General features: G+C 38.3%; 3 protein-coding genes across 3 annotated transcripts; 2 read left to right on the top strand and 1 right to left on the bottom strand.

The window, feature by feature from the left end:
- The first annotated feature begins 7 nt into the window (after positions 1-7).
- LOC113665198 (uncharacterized) lies at positions 8-6,204 on the top strand. Its single transcript, XM_027180865.2, has 7 exons — positions 8-193; positions 308-400; positions 1,888-2,001; positions 2,580-2,747; positions 3,153-3,212; positions 4,803-4,900; positions 5,500-6,204. The coding sequence occupies exons 1-7, from the start codon at positions 133-135 to the stop codon at positions 5,638-5,640; spliced, it is 735 nt and encodes a 244-aa protein (XP_027036666.2). The 5' UTR covers positions 8-132; the 3' UTR covers positions 5,641-6,204.
- Positions 6,205-6,218: 14 nt separating this feature from the next.
- Positions 6,219-8,701, bottom strand: LOC113665197 (uncharacterized). The gene is made up of 2 exons (XM_089182633.1): positions 8,087-8,701; positions 6,219-7,509 (listed from the first exon to the last, which is right to left on the bottom strand). The coding sequence occupies exons 1-2, from the start codon at positions 8,566-8,568 to the stop codon at positions 6,594-6,596; spliced, it is 1,398 nt and encodes a 465-aa protein (XP_089038759.1). The 5' UTR covers positions 8,569-8,701; the 3' UTR covers positions 6,219-6,593.
- Positions 8,702-11,446: 2,745 nt separating this feature from the next.
- LOC113665131 (uncharacterized) lies at positions 11,447-15,808 on the top strand. The gene is made up of 3 exons (XM_089182636.1): positions 11,447-11,731; positions 13,883-13,951; positions 14,514-15,808. Exons 1-3 carry the CDS (start codon positions 11,519-11,521, stop codon positions 14,559-14,561), a joined length of 330 nt encoding a protein of 109 aa, XP_089038762.1. The 5' UTR covers positions 11,447-11,518; the 3' UTR covers positions 14,562-15,808.
- The last annotated feature ends 7,265 nt before the right edge of the window (positions 15,809-23,073 follow it).

The raw sequence follows: 23,073 nt of genomic DNA on the forward strand, positions 1-23,073 counted from the left end.
ACAGAATAATGGTCCGCTGTGCACTGTTGCGAGGGCGCATTGGAACAAGATGGCGGCGAAATACCTCTACATAATATTGAATAAGTTTTAGCTTGATATTTTAGCTTGTGCTTAGATGAAGATAATTATACGATGGTGAGGACTTTTAACGGCCAACCATTAGGGCAATTCGCCAGGAATTTAGCTTTGGCGGGTAAGGAGAAAACTGCTTTGTCCTGGATTTTACAAAATCTCAACCTTTCTCTGAGATCACGGCATCCTCATTTTCGCGATCAGTTTTGATTACAGTTTCATCCTTCTTCACCAGTTATCGCTGGAACTGGAGGAGGTCTTCTAGTCAACACGGCACGTCGTGACTCAGAACGAGCTAAAAGAATAGTGGGCTATGCTGCCCTGACTGGTAAGTCGTGTTAAAATCTCAGCTACGCAGTTTAAGTTTGAAGGATTTCTTTTCGTAGTGGTTGTATTTTAAGCGGCTCAATTTGAGCTCATTTTGAAAGATAGTAATAGGTTATTTTAATCACACGTCATGATTCCTCCATCACAAGGGGAGATTGTCTTGCTCTTTTAATCATTTTAGCTTATAATCGTTATTTTTATTATTGTCACAATCATTATAATAATTCTTGTACAGGAAAAACTTTATTCAATACTCATAAAAAAGACCTATGTACAGTGCTTCGCTTAAAAAGAATTAAATTTGTACCTTAACATCTGTTAGAAAGAAAAGAAAAAATCATAATGTCTTAATATCTCTTGAACTATAATCCACAAAAATGTTTCTCTACTAATTATTATTACTATTACTATTAGCAATCACTACCAATATTTAACATCTTTTCACTAATTCCTCTTTAAAATCTGCCACGGTTTCAACATGAACCAACAGCGATAAAAACATTAAATAGTAGTAATAAATAAAATGCAATATTCAATATCTTTTCTCTAAATAAAAATCTAGCATCCTAAAAGTCCTGCTAAAAATAATAATAATAATTCTTATTGTTATCATTTTATTATTACTATTATTATTATTATTATAATTATTATTTTCAATGCTGTTAGACCTTTATTTTAAACACAAAGGGAATTGAACCTTTACTGTTTGTGGTGTTATTTAATAGATAGCAAATGCTTAACCTTTAACTCCCAAGATCTCATTAGTAATTCTCCTTACTTTCTGCCATACGGTTCTTGTGATGTTAGTTTGGAGAATTTGGTTTTGGATCAACTTGTAATTCCCTAATTGAAATTTGTTCTTTATTCTCATCACTTGTCTGCTTGATATTGTATTAATATTGTAGGGAGAAATTCTGTCTTGGTCACTTGTGGGAGTTAGATGCCTAATTAAAACTACCTTGTAGAAATGATGCAATAATGAAACAAAGATTTAAGAAGTAAATAACAAGAAAATAAAATGAGTTAAAACTGACACTCATCCTGTGAGAGATTCAGTATTTCAAAGGGAACATTGTCATATTTTAATGTATTTTGTTTAAATTGTAGAGATAAAAATCATGTGGTTTCTGAAACTTATTAATTACAGTACCTCTTTTTGTAGTATCCTATTGAACCTTCGCTGTTTTACTCCCAAGATTCATTAGAAATTCCCCTTACTGTCTGTTATACGATTTATATGATGTTAGTTTGGAGAATTTGGTTTTGGATTGACTAGTTATCCCTTAATTTCTTTATTCTCATCACATTTCTACATAATATTGTATTGATATTGTAAAGAGAAATTCTGTCTTGGTCACTCATGGAAGTAAGAGGGTCAGGTGAGTACAGTATCCTTTCAGCAGCTTGTTGAGAAAGATAACAATGATCTCTGCTGCTTTACAGTATGAATTGTTTTCTCTTGACATACAATGTATTTATTTCTGTGAGGTATGACTGGTGCAAGTATTGGTTATATATTTGGGGTCGTCAAGAAGCAGCCACCAATCCTTTGTGCTCTTTCCTCTGGCTCTAGTGTCTTTGTTATTTCTGGTGCATTTTATGGTGAGTCAATATTTGATGTAATATAAATTTTAATGTGATGCTAACATTTATGGTAAAGGAAGATTAAAAAAAAATGTCTAAATATGATAAAATTGATATATCAATTCCCAGAAGCTCTGTGCATAGTAACTGGAAGCTGCTACCCACATCTATGAAACTCACCTTTTTGGAAGCTGCTATCATAATGTTGAGCATTGTTCTTATCCCACTTGGCCAGTATGTAAACACAAGAGCAAAAGAGTGATATAACTCTTCTGGAGAGTTGCACATGTCAGGGGTATGCATTAGTGGGGAAAAAGACAAAAGCACAGTTGTGTCAGGAGCTATTTTCAGTCTTTCTCTTCTGGTCACTACAGATTTACGCGGACACTTTACACCCCTCAAGCTTCATTTTTAAACGTACTCTGTAAAAAAATCTTGGCAAGGCATAATCATGCTGGTTGACATTAAGTTTGATCAAATACCCCCAGTAAGCCTTTACAAGCTTTGTTGTAGAACTGTTGTAGAACTGTTGTAGATTGAGGTCTAAATCTTCTTTCCTCTCTCCTCTCTTTTTCTTCATTTTTCTATCGTAATAGTTTTGCGGGAGAATCTTCTAGTGTCGTCAAAGGCTTATAAATGGAGAAGAATGCTGGATGAACTTCAGGGGAAACCCAACATGACAACAAGAAAAGAAGCAATGACTGGTACTCAAGCCAGTGCCATTAGTGGTGGAATCAGTGGTTTATTGCTTTCTTTTACGTTAGGTACTTTTACATGCATTGTTCACTCTTCTAAAAAAAGGAGTAATTTTGGAATGACCTACTTTATCTTGGTTTCAGCTGAATAACTAACTAAAAACAAATGTACAGATCCTCAAATCTTCTGAACGTTCAGAGTATGGTTGTATTGCTATTACTGTTGAATGTGATACTACTCAGCCCATTGCAAGATACACCTAACATGTTTTCAGCTCTCTGGTACCCATTTTATCCCTGAGTGGAGAGAGGCACTCAGAGTCTTTGTGAAATCCCAAGAGGGTGACAATGGCTGAGGTTCATCACTTGTGATATTAAAGTAATTATATCATAAGGAGAATTTAAAGGTTGATCAATTCAAGTCTTCAAGGTTTTATTTTTAATCTGTCTTCATAATTGTGTTTCACCCAACAGGAAGAGGCTTTAGTGTGGCAATCAGTACAGCTTTACAAGGTTTAGTGTTGGGAGTAGTTGGTAAGCATCTAGTACTACATAACCAGCTTTGACATGCTATTCCAAGTGTATTGTTTACAGCCATATAAATCGCTGACATGGTTTTTAACTCGTGAATTGCGCGCTTGCGCAAGAGCGAGTTATAGATACAATGTGAGGAATGGCATTTGCTCGCTCGCTCGCTCGATTGGTCGATTCCTGTAAACTTTTTTTAGATTTTAGGCTTTTGAGTGCATCTGATAGTTTTTGGCGAACAATAAACATACGAAATGGCGACCTTTGTTGCTAAGAATAGTGGTGGGGTGAAAAAGAAGCCAATGATAATCTTAAAAGAGTTTTTTTTTTCGTTTTAGTTTCAACAAGCGGCGCCAGCGACTGGCAGGCATGCAAGGATTCACACTGAAATAACAGAACAACCTTCGTTTTTTCATAAAATTGTAATTAATAATCCTTGAACTTGAAAAAAATTCGAAGATTCATTGAAAATATCACTTTCTGCGAAGCGCTCGGAGTTTACAGATGTTCAAAAGCTTTCTCTGTTATGGCGTGAGATTGAGGACAAAATTGATCATTACGTTTCGTCGCGTGTGTTTTTCCTCTGTGAAGCAACAGAAGATGCCGGCGACTGACGAAATAACAAGTTAACACGAAAATCAAATAACACCTAAACAAACAATTTTAGCTGCCGATTTTCAGTGAATTTTTAAAGAACAATTTTCTTTTAAGTTTCAAGGCAATTTGAAGATTCAACATACATACAACGTACTAAAATGCGAAAGTTACACTCCACAAAATTGATAAATAGGCCTGAAATGAAATACTATCTTGTTATTGATTATACGTTGCCTAGCACGTGACTTAAATCTACCCAGGCGGAGATCCAAAATGACGGTGGCAGGCTTGGCTTAGTTATATCAGTCAAAACTCGTTCCCGTTTCTCTCATTTGATAAAGAGGGAATCGTTAATGTTTTCATTAAGACAGTATTGCCTTGATTTTCTAATATTTACAACGAAAGACAGTAAATTTCACTTTTTACCCACATTTACTTCCAAACCTTTTCTTTTGAAACAGAAACAGAAATGATATACGTTTAAAACACATTACATCATCCACCCTTGTCAAATGTAATAGCGTGATCATTTCAATTGTAATGCCTTCTTATCCCAACGTTACTTTGTTTCTTTGCTACATTAGCGAACACTGAACTACTGCTCGTACTCTAAATATGACAATCAACCACAAAATTCCCTAAACCAGATAACATTAAACATAATCTAAAAAATCATGTGTCAATTTACGAGTTTGCTCACAGAGCACTTTGATTTAATCTCTTGGTAAATCACATGAGAAACTGGTACAAACATCTTTTAGTTTAAAGCTTAATTTAATCCCTTCATTTTGATTTAGGTTGTAATTGTGAAATTTAATGAGGATCTAAAGAGTAAGCCAGGGAAATTGTTTTCATGGACTTACCCAATGGAGTTCACAACTAAACTTCTGCTTTGGTTTTATTGTCAACCTGATCTCCAAAACAGTCTGCACTTGGTAGACATTTGAGAATTTTTACTTGGCTTGTGTTCTAAGATGATCCAACTTTGTTTGGTGTTAGGGCAATGGTCAGTTTACAAGTGCCAGCAATGGATTTTAGAGGAAAGAATCAAATATCATTATCCTGAACTGGTGGCTAATGCTAAAGCTTGTGAAATAGTAAGTTTCTTGTTTATGTATAATTTATTTGCTGTATGTCCATGTATCAGCCACACACAGATGTAAATGTAAAGTCGTATTCAAGCCCTCTGGCCCACCCAACCACGGCTCATCCTGGTCTCCAAGGAGCATGAAGTAACTCTGTCTCTGTATTTGTACAAGATTACAATGTTAGCCTGAGGGCAAGTGTAATTTTTTGGTATTTCCTAGGCAAGTAGGGGCAAACTTGAGAAGAGCAAAAGGGCTAAGATAAGACAGTGCTTCTCCCTATCAAGTGTCTCCTTGCACTTGCTGCTGCTTCTCTGAAAATGCAAACTAATAATAGTCACATCTGTCTCACAGGCTATCGCACACCTTTGCACCCTAACATCAGTGTGCAAATTCTTCATGATGAGCAGAATTTGTTTACCAAGCAAGAGCTTCCTTAGTTGGTGATCATTTGATCTATTCTCATAACATTGTAGTCACTCTTAGGGGTGAAAGGATTGATAGACAAGAGAAAAACTTTATTATTTACTTATTTTTATATTTTTTATTACTTGATTTTTTTCTTTTCTGCCCCAAATTGCTCTCTCATTTCCTTTTTCGTTTATATGTAGGGTTGGTATGACTGGGCGTATCAAAAACTGACCACTAGGACTCACAGCTCACTGGTGGATGAAAAAATTCATAGCCTCACAATTCAACTCCAACTTCTCCAGGAAGAGGAAGAGAGACTGCTGCAGTTGAAGCAAGAGTAGGAAAATGAAAGTAAAACGTGATTGGAGTTTAAAGTATCAAATGGGAAGACTAAACGCCAGTATGAGAAACAATAACTACAGAAACATTCGAACAGAGCAATGACAGCCGTTGTTTACTCTTGTCACGCAATACGTTTCTTTTGTTGGGAGAAAGTATGTTGCGTGACTAACCAAACAATGGTTGCGCGAGAGACTAGCGAGCATGCAGATATTTTTCTCTTTCACTGTGTCTAAAAGCAACATCACAAAAAGTCCTTTCAATTCTTGACTGTTTTTCGTGGCTGGGAAGAAATTGATTTCCCCCATTCTCATTTGTGCCGCGACACAAGTGGTGAAGCCCGCGAGTTTCGAGTTGGCGGGCAAAGTGAGCGTGCGAAAGGCTTTCGACAAATGACTTCGGGGAGTCTTCGCCGCTCGTGATGCCGAATCTTCTCGCTAGCTAGATTTACCTTAACAGTTCGTTTATAGTCAAAGTTTTCCTGGACAGTGGACATAGTGTGAAGAATTGTATGCAGGCCTTTTTTCGAGATCCAGAATATTCGAAGTAGTAAATCTGAGAAATAACACTCGTCTTGTGGTTTAATTTTGCTTTATTATTTTTTTATGTTATTTTAATTGAGTTTGGGGTAAGAAATATCGCTGGTCAGGTTGATAATTTGCACATGGGAGGAGATCTGTCTGCTGCAGGAAATTTTGACCTTTTGAGATTGTTCGAAGATACTTTTTGATTAGTTTTAGTTTGGTTACAGTGTGGAGAAGGCAAGACACTTAGATACCATTGACTCACGCACATTACTAAGGGCAGTGAGGTGGCATTGTATGTCGTCAAAGTTTGATGCCATTAACAAGAGATGGAATGAGCGTGAACTTTAAAAAGTCGAACAGTTTCTGGAAGAATCGTGAGAGGGACAGATGATTCATTTTGTATTTGCAGTAATTTTGAGATCGAGGAGTTAACACCCTCTTCTCCCACAAGCCCCTTGGAACCTTTTGGAGTCCATGGCCCTTTTTCGGTTGTTGTCATTGAGGTACTTCTGTGTCAAAGCCCTGTGAGTGCGCTTCAAGTTTTTCTTAGTGTCGTGTCGCTTGGTCCTTTTTTCCACTGAAGCGCGTACCCTCTCTTCACAGTAATCCTTGCAAGAGACACTCCTCGAGAAGCGGCTCTGAGGAGGCTCACGAATGATGGCGTTGGGACGAACCTGTTCCACGGCACTTTTCAGAGAGAGGAGCCTTTTGCTGCAGGACAGCAGCTGCAGGATCTGCGCCCATAGGAATATTGCGGCCCTGGGGATTTGGTGCCCCAATTTTGCGGAGAGCTGAGAGGTCTTTTCACAGAGATCGCTGAACATAGGTAACGCGGGTCTCATAAACCACTTGTCGTCGCCTTCATCGTCTTCGAAACGATCACTTTCTTGTATGACTGACTCGTGGTGATTCTCGACTGATTCTTGCATGACTGACTCGTGGTTTGATCGTTCTGGCTGCCACTCTATTGCGAGCAGAGGCTTGGGAGTGTGCGCATGCTCAGAATCAACTTGACTAACCGCAAGCAAATCAGAGGTGCTTATGACTGGGTTAAACTTACGTCTCTTTCTGATCGATAGTCTGTCGCACACATTACCCTGGGTTACAGTCGTGCGCAGTGGTACCTCGCACGAGTCGCTTCTTACTTTCGCCAGAAAGTCAAAGCTCCGTTCGCGTTTGATGTCCTGTAAGTCCCACAGCAATTTATTTATGGGCGATGGCTCGAATTTTACGATAGCTGTGCTCAGGTTCTCGATGAGCGCTTGTTTGGGCTGTAGTTTGACTGGTTCAAGCACCGGCTCAGGGTTTTCCATCTGCATTCCAAGCGTGTCTGGTGACTTAAGGCTGCAGAGAAATGATACTCCTTTCAAATTTTTACAAGTAACGCTCATTATATAGGTAACTTCTTTGACTACTTTTGCAAGAAGTCTTGGAAACTGCCTCCTACTCAAAAGAAAAGATGTTTTCACATCGTTTCACGAGCGTGGCGGGACAGAAGAAAATCTGACCCACCCTCCCAAAAGTTTTAACACACTAGCAGATAGGTTATAGGTTTTCATCCAAAAGACATTGCCTTTGGATTAAGCACCAAATTTTCAAGTGGGTTGTGAATCTCGAGAGATATCAAACACGAGGCTGTTTAGCTGAATAATTAAATGTTTCACGTTCTCTCGCGGACATTTTTTGGACAATTTAAAACCAGCTGAACGCTCAAATTTCAAATCAGATGATGAATACTCAGCTGCGCGCATTGTATTGCACGTGCCTTTTTAACTATAGACCAGTGAATCGTACAGTTCCAACAAACTTTATCTGAAGCTTTTTTTGTTTAATTCAATAATCTTACTGAGAGTTATAACCGGTTTCGTTTTGGGCAAATGCATCGATAGCCGTGAACTGCCATATTTTTCATTATTGTTACCTTTTTGCATTCACACGTACAGCACGAATACTTTCCACTGTTCCCAAGGTTCGCGGCACGTTGGAAGACAAAATTTCTAACCAGGAATTAATCTTTTTAAATTTATAAGCGCTGCACTTTTCATCCAAGGGCTTGCTCCAATTTAAAGGTCGCATAATCTTGTAAGGTTCCATCATCTTTCTTGGAACTAGGCGAGACATCATTTTTCCATGAAAGTATTTCTGAGATTTCTCGACGTTTCCTTGATTGACCGGGCCACCCGGCGGCCGCATGCCACAATTTTTCTTTTGCGTGATAACTGAAGCCACATTTTGCTCATTTACAACGACGTAGTCTTTCAAAATCAGCACTTCCTCTTCAGTCAGTTCGACGTCGACAAGCAACCACTCTCCTTCCTCTGCCTCGGCAAAGAAGCATTTTTGTGGAGAATTTTCGGCGTTTTCGTCTTGTGTGTAAATCCATTTTCCCAGCAAACTTAGCATAACCAATACCTGTTCAGTTAATATATCTTTCTATCCCGTGGGAAAACATTAATTCTGAAGCAAAGAATCACCTTGATTGAAGATAATTATTAATTACTGTCCATGTCATAAAGTTCTAATTTGTAATAAAGTATTAATGAAAATACGCCATAAATTACGCGCACGTTTCCCACTTACGGGCTAGGGACGACTGCACTAATGTCTCGTGGACCAGTCAGTCTTCAGAATCGCCTCAAAAATAACGGGAAAACTTATTGCAGGGACCGGTCATACAATATGCGAGTGGGATAAAGGAAAAAAACAAAGAGTGAGTCAAGGTAATTTCATTGTGGTCAGAGTGAGGTGCACACTACAATGAGATCGGTATCCATTCGGTCGTTCGGCTCCCACGGAAGTTTCGTACCTTGTCGATTCGTACCCAAATTCAGACGATTCGTACCCAGTTTGTGTCGGTTTATACCCGACCTGTTGGTAGATTCGTAGCTGTCTTGACATTTCAGTGACGATCAAAACAAGGAGACATCATGGGACCTGCATTGCGTACCCCTCCTTGAAGCGAATACTCTGTATTGAGTGGAAACGTTTCCGAGGCTGTTGCGACCTTTTCTGCATTTATGGAATTGATCAAAAAACCTTGAAAATACTCAGTTGGCATTAACGCCCTTGCGCGCGAAATTACTTTGTTTCATTTTAATTGTTCCTTTTTTAGGAGCGCGCTCATTGGTTATTTCAAATAATTTAAAATTTAATGGTGTAATATGTTTTGTCGCGCGTACCAAAAAACAACTTAGTGAAAACAACGAGAAACAGCGGTTGCGGTTGTCAGGGAAACGGCTGCGCAACCCGAGCTCTCCACCCTTACTCCCCTAACCGTTCATACGCTCTTTTTTTGGCTCGTTTAAGGTGACTGAGAGTTTGGCACAAGCCAGAGTTCGGTAATTAGGACACCCTGAAGTTGAGCGGACACTAAAAAGAGTTCCATATATGCATCACTTGAAAGACCTTTCTTAACTTTGAGTCCCATGTAATAGTTCTGTCTTCGATTGAGAGACATGAGACCAACTCTATCAATAACGATGTGATAAACGTCTAAAATGAGATAGAACATTTGGCTGTAGATAAAGTCTTTGAAAGCCATAACACGTGGTTAAATTGTCTTTACTGGAAACTTCGAGAAGGCAGAATAACAAGCAGAGTATTAGTAATTCTTAGAAAAATAGGTAGCTCTTTTTAGTTTGCAAAACATCTCTCGACATGGTATGTACACTTTAAATTTTCGTTATCGAATCATAACCTAAGACTACGCTGTACAGATCCAAAGCTATTTGAATATAATCCGTCAAGAAATTACTGACTTCAGGTAAACGTGAACATGCTTTTATTTGCTGATGCCCTTTACTAACAATGATGCACTAAGCGTTGCTACAAATTGTGAAAACGGAATCTGCTGGAAAGTAAAGTGATACGTCAATTGTCGAAGCCCAAGTTCTTCGCCAAACATAACTAGTTAAGATGCGCGCGTTCACCACGTGGATTACTTGGCTCGGTTTTGATTGGCTAATTTGGTTGCACTAAATTTCAGCGCTAAAAAGCTGTTTTTTTTTATTCATTAATAGATTTTTCGGTAACCCTAAACACTTCTGATTTTTTTCAGTCTTAAATAGACCGATAGAAAAAACAAAAACAGAAAGAGTATATCCTATTCAAATTATATGTATTCTCGTATTCTGCCAAAACAAAATATGTCATTATGGCAAGATTTCAGAACCCCTACCTAAACATGATTACAATTCTTTGTTAAAAGAAACAATGGCGAAAACTAGTTATTAACTTTGAAATTTAAGGCTCCATTGGCAAAAAGCTGAAGGATTCTCAAAGTGTTGAAACGTAGGGGATCCCATTGGCAGCATGGTAAAAATGTATGTCGCAAACCATTGGAACATGAAATCAATGTAAGAAATTTGACATCAAGATAGTAAACGAATTCAAACAAGCGGATTGTCTGAAAATTAATAAAGCTAGGTTAGTAGCGTTTTCCCACACTCGGGCCATTAATTTCCATCTGCCTTGGGAAGACAATAGATCTCTGTTTTTCTTCTTTTTTTCGCTGTTCGGCCTTTGTGCTTATTTTTGTTTAGGTTTCATGACACTTACTTTCGCTTCAGTGCGAAAGCCGATTTCCTGCGGTATAAAAACACCCAAAGTAATTGGAAATTGGTCGGGACAGTTTTAAGTGGAGAACTGTATTCCTTCGACATACTGTCCGTTTTAATATGCAAACGAATAAGTTTTTCCTTTTTTCTGTTATTGTTTTATATTATCTCACCCAGTATTCATCGTTTTTTCCTCCGTTATATTGAGTTGTAAATTTATGAAGTTTTTGCTTACACTTCTTTCTTCACGGTAGTTTTTATTAGCGATGCGGATTTAGCGCGTTAGGAGATAAGTAAAGGCAACCTCGATTCTCCATGCTTATTTCATCAAATCTGATTTTTGTTGTTCGAATTTTAAAGTTTCTCAGAAGGCAGGGTCCTCAAAAATTAACATGAAAAGTGATAACTGACCCAATGAAGACAATGATTAAAAAAGGAAAGCTTGGGACGTTCTTGGAGACAGTCAACAAAAATTTCATGATCCACTTGTCGATAGTAACCGATTTTTTGTTTCAGGGACGCCAACACTTTGTTTATCTTTTTTGATTATTTATTGGTCACATACAGTTTTGAAAATCAACACGACAAAGTTCTGCCAGAGGTCGTCATCGTTATGTTTTATTAACATGTCGTCTGGTTCATTTGGCCAACCAATGAGAAATATTGTTTGTACTGTCGCGGGGCAACACAAGTTATAAACAATATTCAACCTGTAACCGCTTGTTGCCTCGAAGCATAACACCATCACGTTTGGGGAGGAAAACGAAACCTTTGAGCAGTGATCGGAAAATTTAAGAATGAGCGACTGGTCGAGTGGTCTCTGTGGCTGTTTCGAAAATGTTGGAATCTGCATCAAGGCGTATTTCTGCCCATGCATCGTTGCAGGGCAAGTTGGTGAAGCTCTTGGAGAAGGCTGCTTTTACCACGGTTTCTGCTCCTTAATGGGGCCGATTGGAATATACTGCGGGGCGCAAAACCGTGGAAAACTCCGGGCGATGTATCAGATTCCGGTATGTTGGCCTTTTTTTGGACTTAATCAAGTGTGTGACCTAATGAAAAGTTCAGGGTACAGCATCATGTCAGAATCATGTGTTGACAATGAGCAGTAGTTTAAATTTTTTTAATGAACTGCTGAAATAAGAAGAGATAGACCCTTTGACAGGTCTATCGCGTACTACATGTACACGTGATTTCTCTGCAAGCATTGCCGTCTTTATGCTGGTAATTTATATGATCAGTTTGAAAAATTTACTCGATCTAAGTGCGCAAACTTAAGAACACAGCCTGGATAGTTTTCAGGGCATCGAACGATTTAACGAACTATTGTGAATTATATTCGTGCGAACTTTTTTTAACAAGCTTTGGTTTTCATTTTATGGTGGAAAGCTTAAAATTAACAAAAACAAAATTTGAAAACATAGCGCATAGAGCGTGAAAGGATCGCTGGACACTTCAAAAGATGATTGCAATTCACTCGCGTGAATGTTCTTGAATCAATTATTAATTATCACTTTATGAAAACAAAGCTACGTCTAAAACGACTTTGAATATATCACGAAACACTAAGCCGTGGATTCAAGACATCTAAAGTAATCGAGTTATCCTCAAAACCTCTAAAAATGGAAAAATTGTCAGACCATGTCTGGCAAAGCGAGTGGAGCATTGGCTAAAGAAAATATATTAGATTAGGGAAGGAAAGGATCAATCAGAAACGAGACAAATGCTAATGATATTTCTCTAATTATTTATGTTGGTAAGGGGCGCGCGTCAGTGTGGAGATTATAAAACAGTGGGGTAGATTACAGAAGTGACTGGGTAAATAACAGCTTAAATAGTGGAAGAAGACGAGAAAAGAGGAAATGGAAAACGGAAATAAGGTCTTAGGACAATTATATTTACAGTGTTGTACAGAAGATTATTCAAATTTATTACGGAGTCAGTATTCAATACCCCTCTGTGTGAGGTGAAGCTATGTCTCCCCCCCCCCCCCTCCTATTGAAAATTAGTCATTTATGAAGTTTTTGTTGAGGCGATAAATTTAAATTTTCAATTTTGTCCCTCAATTTTGGCGCACAAAAGAGAAATACTCACCATAAAGATGTAAAATCTTGTAAGACAACAATAAAATGAGGAACGAGAGAAAGATCATTGTAGACTTGGTGTCAATCTCATTGTTAAAACATTTCAAAGTTTTATTTGCTTAAAAAGACATTTGTTATGTTTGTTCTAAGTAAAAAAAAAACATGCATTTAGGAAATATGTACCAACAGCAAAATCATTGTTTTATTTCATCGCGTCTCTTGTTAACGTAAATAATTTTGCGTCATTCAAAATACGGCACTAAATCGTCGTCACCCAAGTTTGTGTTAAGATATTGCGTGAGGTTTCCGCGGTATTTTGGCAAACGGGAAGTTTGAACCGTTTCATTGTTAGAATATTTAATAAGTCTTGTCGGTGGTCGGCAATTAATTTAACAGTTATCTTCCAAATTAATGAACCCCAGACTAAAATTTCACTTAGGAACCCCGTACTCAAGCAAATTTGTTTTTATAACTTAAATCAGCAGGCGAAATTGAATGATGTTGAAAATGATAATCCACTTGCGATTAGTTCATTGACATTGTAAGGAGTATGCTTAATCATTCATGCTGAAAAAGCGAAAAAAAACCTTCGTTCAGAGGTATTTCTGTCAATGGAAATTGAGAATTCGTAAAGCAAATTTTATAGAATTTGTCAACTGAAATTTCAAAGAAAGATCTCAAAGGTATTTCGATCCTCCATTAAATGCAACTTTTATACATTTAGCAGAAGTAATGTATATCTTGCCGATTTTTAAAAATGTACCCATCTGTTTCATGCTAATTTCCTGATCTAATACCACTGCATTCTAAGGGACCAGTGACTATTTATTGCCTTGGCGGGGGGAGGGTGGGGGATTTCGGGGATCATGTGGTTTTAAGAGGAAACAGAGGGGGAATCAGTCGTCACCAACAGGGTATCAAGGGGGATACTACAGAGAATTTACTGCCAATTAACTGCCAATGGAGGGGGGGGGGACTTGCTAGCGCTCGTTAATTCGTGGGAAATACGTGACTTTGAAATTAAGTTGTTAATACTCTACTCACTAAATGTGTTTAAACTTGCTTGGATCTTATTCGTAGGGTACGTTTGTTAACGACTGCCTGGTTCACTGGTGCTGCCCAGTGTGTTCATATGCTCAAGAAGCCAGGGTGAGTATCATTATAGTCACAAACAAATATAAAAAGAAGCGCTTTTCGATTGAATGTCGTAAAACCAAAACTAAACAACCACATGCAACGGACGATAGGAAGTAAGGAAAATAGCGTTAAGAGCAAATGAGATCGCGAGAGAACTTTATGTAAGAACAACCCAGCTGCCTCAGGCGGGTTACCCGGCAGGTCCTGATTGGTTTTAGCCAGTTTCAAATAATGGTTGAGAGAGTGGCGAAAAATTTCCTATTTCACTCTTAGAGCGAAGTAAAGCCACACGTTTATAATGGAAGGTAGGAGGAAGGTAGGGTCACTAAAAAGTAAGGTTCATAAAGAAGAGTTCGTCTCGTAGCTTGATCCTCTGGTGATGTCGAATACCTTACAAAATGGAGGGAAAAAATGAACACTCTAAACTTAATTTCCTTTTAGTGACCGACAGACGCAGTGAGGAGGGATGGATGGGTGGAGAGCCTATTTGTTCTTGCGCAAAAATTAATTTTTCTCTGTTATTCAAGGATGTTCGAGTTGCCTTAGTTTAACTCTTTTTCATTTACTTCATTAGGAAATTGCATCCCGTATGCCGGCTGGTGGCTCCATAGCAAGGTCCTAAAACCAAGGCTTCTGTTGGCTGTGTGTTAAAACTGTGTTATCTACTTCTATCAGTGTTTCAGGGGAACTTGATTCTCTATTATCTGGGTATTACAGAACTTTGTATGGTTCGCCGCGACTGTTTTTGTTTTATAGTTATTAAATGATGATATAACACTGAGTTTATATTAGTCACAGGATGCAAGGCTGTTGTAGCGCCTAGTCTTTTCTTAAGGAATAGGCAGATTCGCCTTGTGGATTCGCCTAGGCATGTTCATACATATCAAGTACATAGTGTAACTGATAAGCTTCTGATTCATTACCTTGAAATGCCAGATCTGACTCAAATAGATCCTCTTCAAAAGAGGCGACCGAAATTGAATTTAACGATTTAAGATGAAGCTCTCTCGACGAATGACAATTTGAAAAAAATGTAACCTTAAGGCGTTGTCCAAGTCAGAATAGGGGGATATTTCAAGTAGGTCAAATAAAAAAAAAAAATAAAAAATAAAGGGAAAAAGGGCCTGGAAATTCATGACAACTACACTGTATGGACATCTTTTGACATTTTCCTTCCATGTCTCTTATCGTTTGAATTGGGATTAAAATTTCTTGGATAAAGTAAAAATTTATTTTGACAAATCTCCGTTATGTAATCCCATGAGGAATGGTTTTGTTCTTGTTTGTTTTTTTCATATCGTTTGAATTATAATTAGGATTTCTTGGATGAAGTAACAATTTGTTTTGACAAATCTCTTTAAAATAACTCCATAGGGAGTAGTTTTCTTTATGTTTGTTTTTTTCTTTTGTCTGTTTTTGTTTTCTTGTTGTTGTTGTTTTTTTTACTGACCTCGTAGTGCAGTTTTTATCATTGGTCTTTGTTTCCAGTCGCCATTTTGAGGAGGGTCTATTAACCCATTCACTCCCAAGATCTCATTAGTAATTCTGCCTATTATCTACCATACAATCCTCAAAAAGTTGGTTCAGAGAATTTGGCATTGGATCAACTAGGAGTCCCCTGATTGATGTTTCTTTATTCTCGTCACTTGTCTTCTTGATATTGTATTGATATTGTGAGGAGAAATTCTGTCTTAATCACTAATGGGAGTTAAAGGGTTTACTCGTGTTCAGACTTTCACGGCTCACTTTCTTTTCACTTGATTTTTGTTGTAACCAGAATTTTCTGACCAGGAAGCCGTTACATTGTGACGGTTTCGACTTTTTTAAGGTCGCATGAAACTACCCAAATAAACTAATCATTTCACTCGAGAGCATTGTCTGAGTTCTATGTCTAAATATTTTGGGATGGAAATCCTGCTTAGTTGTAAGTATGACAGATTGGAGAGTACAGTTTTTCTATGAAAAGTACTAGGTTGTATCCAATCGGTATCTAAAATCCCAAATCGGACAATAGTGTCTAAAACTGAACACAAGTATCTCGCATCGGACACTGGTGTCCATGATCAAACAAGATAGCCCAAAGCCGGATGCAATCAAGGGCTCCTGCCTCGGTAATGAGGACGAAAAATAACCAGTCCTATCACGGTGTTGCGTTTTTAAATTTATCCTGCATGGAGTATATGGGCCTAAAATGGATTCAAAGAAGAATTGTGCCATAAATGAAAAATGTTTCCCGGAAATGTCAGTAATTACACCAACCAGCCGAAGCTATGAGGGGAGGAACTGATAATAGAAACAGAATCATTATTTTATTTGTAGCAAACCTGTCCAGTTTGAAAGTATTTCATGACAGAATTTCAACATTTGTCTAAAGTTCGTCATGACAAACTAATGCGCCAAAAACTTAACTAAAGTTGTTGTTCAGATCGCAATTTCCTCCAAGAGAACTGGTACGAGCCACGTTTATACAGTCGAAGAACGTTAAAAGACACTTTCCTTTCAAATAACATGCTCCATAACAAAAACAGGTCAAATACAAATTTTGACACGACAGGCTACTTAAAAAGTCTGCTACATTAGCCCTCTGTTTTAGCCTTTTATGTCAAAATCTCTAACTTGGAGAGAAATGTTTGGACCTGTGAACGGGCACCTTGAATGTCCTTCTTGAAGAAACAATAATAATAGCAACAAGAAGTAAAGTTATGGACAACTAATCATTTAGCTGTCAGTGGAAACTGAAAAAAAATATTTCATCTTCAGACGTCGAGATCCTTGCGATATTATCAGGCAACTACCACTTATGTTTCTTGCAGGATAAATTGTCAAATTCACTAGTAAAGCTGAATTGTTTTCCAAAAAGTGTTATCTAAAATCCTCGGCTATGTGTTTTGAAAAAACGTCCAAGTGAAATGGTGTTGTAAAACAATGCGTTGATTGAGACTCATATCTGTTGGAACGCTCCAAACGAGTTTCAACTTTCACAACCCAAAGATTTATGTTCAACGAGGAAATAAGGGAAAAACCTTTCTATACAAAACGCTGGGGCTGACCATTTCAGGCGGTGTTCTTCCTCTAGTCCTAAGATGGACGAAGAAGGGTGAAGTAACAGACAAAACAACAACAAAGAAAACGACAACCATAACACAACTTTGTTACCCAGCATCGCCCTGGTCAGAAGTCTTTAAGAGCGTGTCCACGAGAGCACCGGGCAGTCGTGCTACATGCCATCTCACCGATTTCAATGAAACTTTGTCAGTTTAAAGGGTCTACCCCAAAACTAAAAAAAACAGACTGGTTTCTGTTTTAGTTTTTTCCGGGGGGAGATAGACCACCCCCCGGTTTTTCTTGGTTATCACCAAGGAAATCGCTTCAAATAGGTAAAATGTATGAAGCTCTCACTGCGATGATATTTAACTGATTACTTTGAGGATTTGCACACATATTTTTACATCCTTAGTTAATGGCCGCCACGAGTATCAGTCAGTTTGAATGACGGCTTGTCAATCAACAGAGGCAAATATACGACTGTGTTTGTAGACTTTTCGATTCATCCAAATATTTTACAACTTTGAGGTCAAATATCTCCCGTTGCCAGAAAGCTACAACACTAATCTTAATTACCCTTTATAAACCATCATTTCATCTCTGAAAGTCATCAAAAAAATCTTTGGGCACTACCGTATTTTTGTCTTGGATGCCTTTTAAAATCTGCGACTGTGACAAGTTTCTCTCAACTACACCTGTCACGCAATTCTTGCTCTAGGCGGTCACTTGACAAAATAAACCTACATTTTTTAGCTCTTTATACAAGATGTTATCAAGAAAGGTGAAAAATGTGAAAAACTTTCGAGATTTTTCGTAGGAATGGAAAATTTCACGTTTAGAGAGATGCATGTTGACGAAAAATCAATGGGAAAATCGTAGCGTTTCTTTCTTCAGTCGTTTATTACTTTGAAGATTTGCTAAAGTCAAGACATGACTTGTACAGAACAAAAATTCATTAGCCTATACTTTGATCGTCTATTATCATTATCGCACAGTTTACGATAAGGAAACTGTAACAGGAGAGGAGATTTTAAAGTCTTATGTCGCCTGCTTGTTGACCTACAAGTTTCCGAGTGTAACAACTTCGGCTTTTCCATACCGCGAATGACGGGAAACTCTGAAATATCAATAGCCCCATAAATTCATTAACTACGCCATGTTTCCTGAAAATAAGACTGGAAAATGTTTTTTCTACTTTCCACCATCAAGAAATTCCACGTATAGGAATAGTATTTGTAGGGTTACTGCGTGACCTTTCATGAGAAGTAAACATTGTTCATCTTTTTTTTTCAAGAAGACACTCCTAGAAAGTTCTCAATCCTTCTGTTTTCTTATTTTCCTTTTTTTGACTGCAAACATCATCTGCATTTGCTATTATTTTCGCTGATTGTCATGGCCTTTACTGCGTGTACGTGCGAACTGGTTCATATACAGGACTCTTTCAAGTTTCTCTGGGTGGTGTCGGGCTTAGGTGTGTAGGTCTGGTTCAAAAGATATCTGCACGCTGCAACACGGGTTCCTTTGTTTTCTCCTTTTTCTTTATTTGTATTTTCATTCTCTTGCTTGCATTATCACACATTTATGTTTTTTTATTCCCTCAGCGCGTTCCCTCAGATTTGGAAGTAGGCCATGAAAAGTCAATATTGACCAGAACTGAAATCCTTTTCTATCACTATTTGTTTCAGAGAACCCCCGTCATTTGTGACTTTATTTCTCAAGAAAATGTGTTTTCATTTGCTATTTATTTCCAATAGAACATGAAACTAGGTCCTGATAAGTTTTTTTGTCTCGTGACTCCCAAAACTGTGTTTGCGACAACATCAATTAAGAAATCAAAGGCAATTACGCCTGAGAAATTCGCTTGTAGCCTTCTACCCGCAGAAGGCAACTCCATATAATGAAACGCTCTAAGACCTCTATAAACTAGAGACATTGCGTGATGTTGAGGGGTGAAATATTTACACTAAATCTGTGACCCTCAAACGGATCATGTACTCGTACACGTAACGTCCGGAAAATGTCACGCATGTATAACACTGTAGGCGCACCTGGCGAATTCTATCCACTGGCTTCAATAGCAAAGAGACAACTTATTTACTATTTGTATATGAGTAAACTTATTTACCCTACTTGAAAAAATCCGTGATGAAGTCAACTGTTGTCAGACGAAACGCGAGGGAGATAAATACAAGTTTTTACTTTCTCAGTTCGTGCAGTGATGCTCACTAGTTTGTTCCGTTAAAAACGCTTTTAATGTGAAGTCACGTCGACCTCGACAGAAAAATTAAGCTCACCCTGTCATAACCAATGGTTTGATACCGTAAGTACCAATTTAGGTAAATCATTGGGCTTTGATCACAATGATAAAAAAAAAAATGTGCGTTTCCTCACGCTCGCCATTTTACAGGAGGGCGATGTCGCTTACCTTGGCGCGTCTTGACTCTGGCCGACGAACATTATCAGGTTTTGAAAACTTTGTCTACCCTTGATTTGCACGCGGAAAAAAAAGGCAAATTCCGAACGGTATTTCAAAACATTTTATTCATTAGTCAATTTATGAACTGTTTTATAGCAGCCCGACGAAAAAGCAAAATTGAAACAACCGGCGCATCGGTCAAATGAATTCTAATTTTTTCAACAAGGAGTTGGTAAGTTCATTTTTCCTAGTAAATTTAAGTGGGGGTGATTTTTTTGTGACAGCCGATCAAAGATAGACAGCTCTGAAACGTCTCTGAAACTCTTTTTAAAAAGAGTTTACACTTCCGGTAATATTTTCCTCCTTCTCGCAACAGCGCAACAGACATTGTTAATCCTATGTACTGTAGGTGTATCAGTTGTATTACGTCTTGATAGTGATGCCATATAAGAAATCGAGTGTCTAAAAAGCCCTCAATTCAATCTAACACTCGAATTGTTAAAGTCAAGATGGTGAAGTTGTCTTGTTCATTTGCAACTAACTGTAGAACCAAATGTTATTTTTCTCGCACTGGCCAGGGACGGCAACAGCTCATACCTCTAAATTCGTGGGTATACAGGTTAAAGGAAAACATTTGAGACGTCGATGTATCCCAAACATGCGTTTCGTCCGAGATGGAGCTTATTCTAGCGCGTATTGGCTTATTTGGAGATTATGAAGGCCGCGATTTTACGATGTACCTCAAATATCGTGCACAACTTGGTGTGAGATTCAGACCATCGGGTCCGTAAATGCCAGTATCCTCCTCATAAAAATCGGGAGAGAGATGAATCTGCAGATGGCAGAAGAAATCAAAGCTGGTGGCGAGTCTTCCTGGTGGCGGCAAGGTGACTGTAAACCTAAATAGAACGCGTACTGTAGCTGCTATCTTAGGGTCGGCAATGAATAAGGAAGAAGGGCAAGAAGAGCGCTTATCTGAACATCAGTTTTCCTAACTGGTGATTTGTGACTGAGATGAACTCTATATCATATGATTGCTAGGGATACGCAGGTACTGTAGAGGCGCTCACATAGATAGAGGTGGGCGATCCTCCCTCTGCGGCAAGTTTATAGCGTAGACTAACTGGCACAGTTTGAAGTACCTCAGGGTCTCACTAGACTCATCACATTAGAAACCTGCCGTAACAAAAATTGGTTTATTGATGAGGTCCCCCTCTGTAAATATGAATGAGGACGGAGAGGCCGATGCCAATGATCTAGCTTCAGAATTCGGAACTGACCGAACAAGGCAGAAGATACGGAGGGACCTTGCAAAATTTAGACGAAGACTGCAGGAGAGGGTACAGCTGCTATTAAGCTAAAAAAAAAGACATTTGCATCTCACTTTTCTTTCATATTTATTGTCTTTGCTCACGAAAACAACTGGCTATGTCTTCGGATTTCATCAAGAGAAATTTGCAGGAAGGCTACTCGTCAAATTACTGCTGGCTCATTCTTATTTAAAAATTTTACAAGTCACGCAATTAAACGCCGGCAACACTCGATCTAGAGAGATGTAGATTTATATATAGTAGTAGAATGCTACAATCGAAGCAGGTAAATAATCATAGAGATCTGCAGATTATTCTGAAATTGTTATCTAACAGATAGCACGAACAACGCGCTTGAATAATTCCTACGGAGAGTCTTCGGGTCACACAACAGATGTTAGCAAAGCGGAGTTCTGCATGTAAATGTTCGATGGCGGTAAGTGACAACGTCAACACTATTTTAATTTTATTTTCGGGATAGATGCACAGTTTTTAGTCCGATAGAACAATTGATATTTGATCTCGAGCGAGAGCGCAGAATTTCTCGTCTGTGAAAGCCGAAGTTGTAGCACACTGGAACATGTAGTAATATCAGCCAACACGCAGCATGTGACTTTAAAATCTCCTAAAATGAGCAATGATGATGATAAACAATCAAATTATAGACTAATGAATGTTTAGTGCCGTACAAAAGCCATATCTGCTGATTTTAGCAAATCCTCAAAGTAATAAACGACTAAAGAAAGAAGCGGTACGATTTTCCCATTGATTTTTCGTCTACATGTATCTCGAAAGTTTTTCTAGAAAGTTTTTCACATTTTTCACCTTTCTTGATCAATCATCTTGTATAAAGAGCTTAAAAATGCAGGTTTATTTTGTCAAGTGACCGCCTAGAGCAAGAATTGCGTGACAGGTGTAGTTGAGAGAAACTTGTCACAGTCGCAGATTTTAAAAGGTATCCAAGACAAAAATACGGTAGTGCCCAAAGATTTTTTTGATGACTTTCAGAGATGAAATGATGGGTTATAAAGGGGTATTAGGATTAGTGTTGTAGCTTTCTGGCAACGGGAGATATTTGACCTCAAAGTTGTAAAATATTTGGATGAATCGAAAAGTCTAAAAACGCAGTCTTATATTTGCCTCTGTTGATTGACAAGCCGTCAATCAAACTGACTGATACCCGTAGCAGACATTAACTTAGGATGTAAAAATATGTGTGCAAATCCTCAAAGTAATCAGTTGAATACCATCGCAGTGAGAGCTTCATACATTTTACCTATTTGAAGCGATTTCCTTGATGAAAACCAGGAAAAACCGGGGGGGTTGGTCTATCTCCCCCCGGAAAAAAACCAAAACAGAAACCAGTCTGTCTTTTTGAGTTTTGGGGTAGACCCTTTAAACTGGCAAAGTTTCATTGAAATCGGTGAGATGGCATGTAGCACGACTGCCCGGTGCTCACGTGGACACGCTCTTAACTGTTCGCTAGCGTGAAGAGCGCAAGTCTTAATGACGTTTATCTCAGCCTTTCCTGCGAAAAAGAAAATAAAGAACAGAAAGAAATGAAACCATTTCATATATCACATAAGTTTGAAGAGAAGGACGGGGGGAAAAGAAAACTGCCTCACAGAAAATTTCTCTTCCCGTTCCCCCTCAACATCAAACAATGTCCTAGTAGGTGGTCTCTTAAAGACAATCAATTTGGACAAATTTGAAGGTGATAAAGAATGTGGCAAACTTAAGACAGATAGTTTTCTGACTCATACATTGGATCACTAGGCTGACTCCCGTAGCTAGCTTTGGGCTTAGTTGATGATAAATTTTAGCGTCGGGCTCTCTGGTTTTTACTCTCGTAAATCCTGGACAATATTTTCCCTTATCTGTTAGGAGAAGGGAGTGACAGCGAGGGAATGGGGCGCTGAAGAAAGTGCTCCAAAGTAACGAATGGAAACCATGTATATTATTAAAACGTTAATTCGTTTCCAATGCACGCCTTACATTAGATCAAGTAAAGAAAATTGACAAGCATTCAAGAACTTCCCGTTGCATTAAATGTTCAACCCCTTAGCAAGAGAATCTAAACAGGAGACATAGGCGATCTCAAACCTCCAAGGGCTCCCAGAAGTGAAACAACAGCTTCCCGTTGGTCAGTGTTTTCATCGATTGCTCTGGGCAACACCCGCTCTTTCAATTCCAACAAGAAGGATCTAAAAAGGCAAAAGAATAAGTAATATTATTGTCATTTGTGCTGTGAGTGTTGAAAGTGTTGCAAAGAATTTTATAACCCGATGCTGAGTTTCCACTGTTAGTATTATCACTGACGTAGTAACAGAGGTTTCAACAACTTTTACCATAAGCGACTGCCA

Source organism: Pocillopora damicornis, chromosome 9 (genome assembly GCF_964200805.1).
Source record: "Pocillopora damicornis chromosome 9, jaPocDami1.2, whole genome shotgun sequence".
NCBI lineage: Eukaryota > Metazoa > Cnidaria > Anthozoa > Scleractinia > Pocilloporidae > Pocillopora > Pocillopora damicornis.

Coding starts and splice junctions, on each gene's coding strand:
- LOC113665198 (XM_027180865.2), top strand. CDS start 133: ATGGTGAGGACTTTTAACGGCCAACCATTAGGGCAATTCGCCAGGAAT. Junction 401..1,887: donor GGGCTATGCTGCCCTGACTG/GTAAGTCGTGTT, acceptor TATTTCTGTGAG/GTATGACTGGTGCAAGTATT. Junction 3,213..4,802: donor TTTAGTGTTGGGAGTAGTTG/GTAAGCATCTAG, acceptor GTTTGGTGTTAG/GGCAATGGTCAGTTTACAAG.
- LOC113665197 (XM_089182633.1), bottom strand. CDS start 8,568: ATGCTAAGTTTGCTGGGAAAATGGATTTACACACAAGACGAAAACGCC. Junction 7,510..8,086: donor GTACGTGTGAATGCAAAAAG/GTAACAATAATG, acceptor ATTTCTCTGCAG/CCTTAAGTCACCAGACACGC.
- LOC113665131 (XM_089182636.1), top strand. CDS start 11,519: ATGAGCGACTGGTCGAGTGGTCTCTGTGGCTGTTTCGAAAATGTTGGA. Junction 11,732..13,882: donor GGGCGATGTATCAGATTCCG/GTATGTTGGCCT, acceptor TCTTATTCGTAG/GGTACGTTTGTTAACGACTG. Junction 13,952..14,513: donor CATATGCTCAAGAAGCCAGG/GTGAGTATCATT, acceptor TTACTTCATTAG/GAAATTGCATCCCGTATGCC.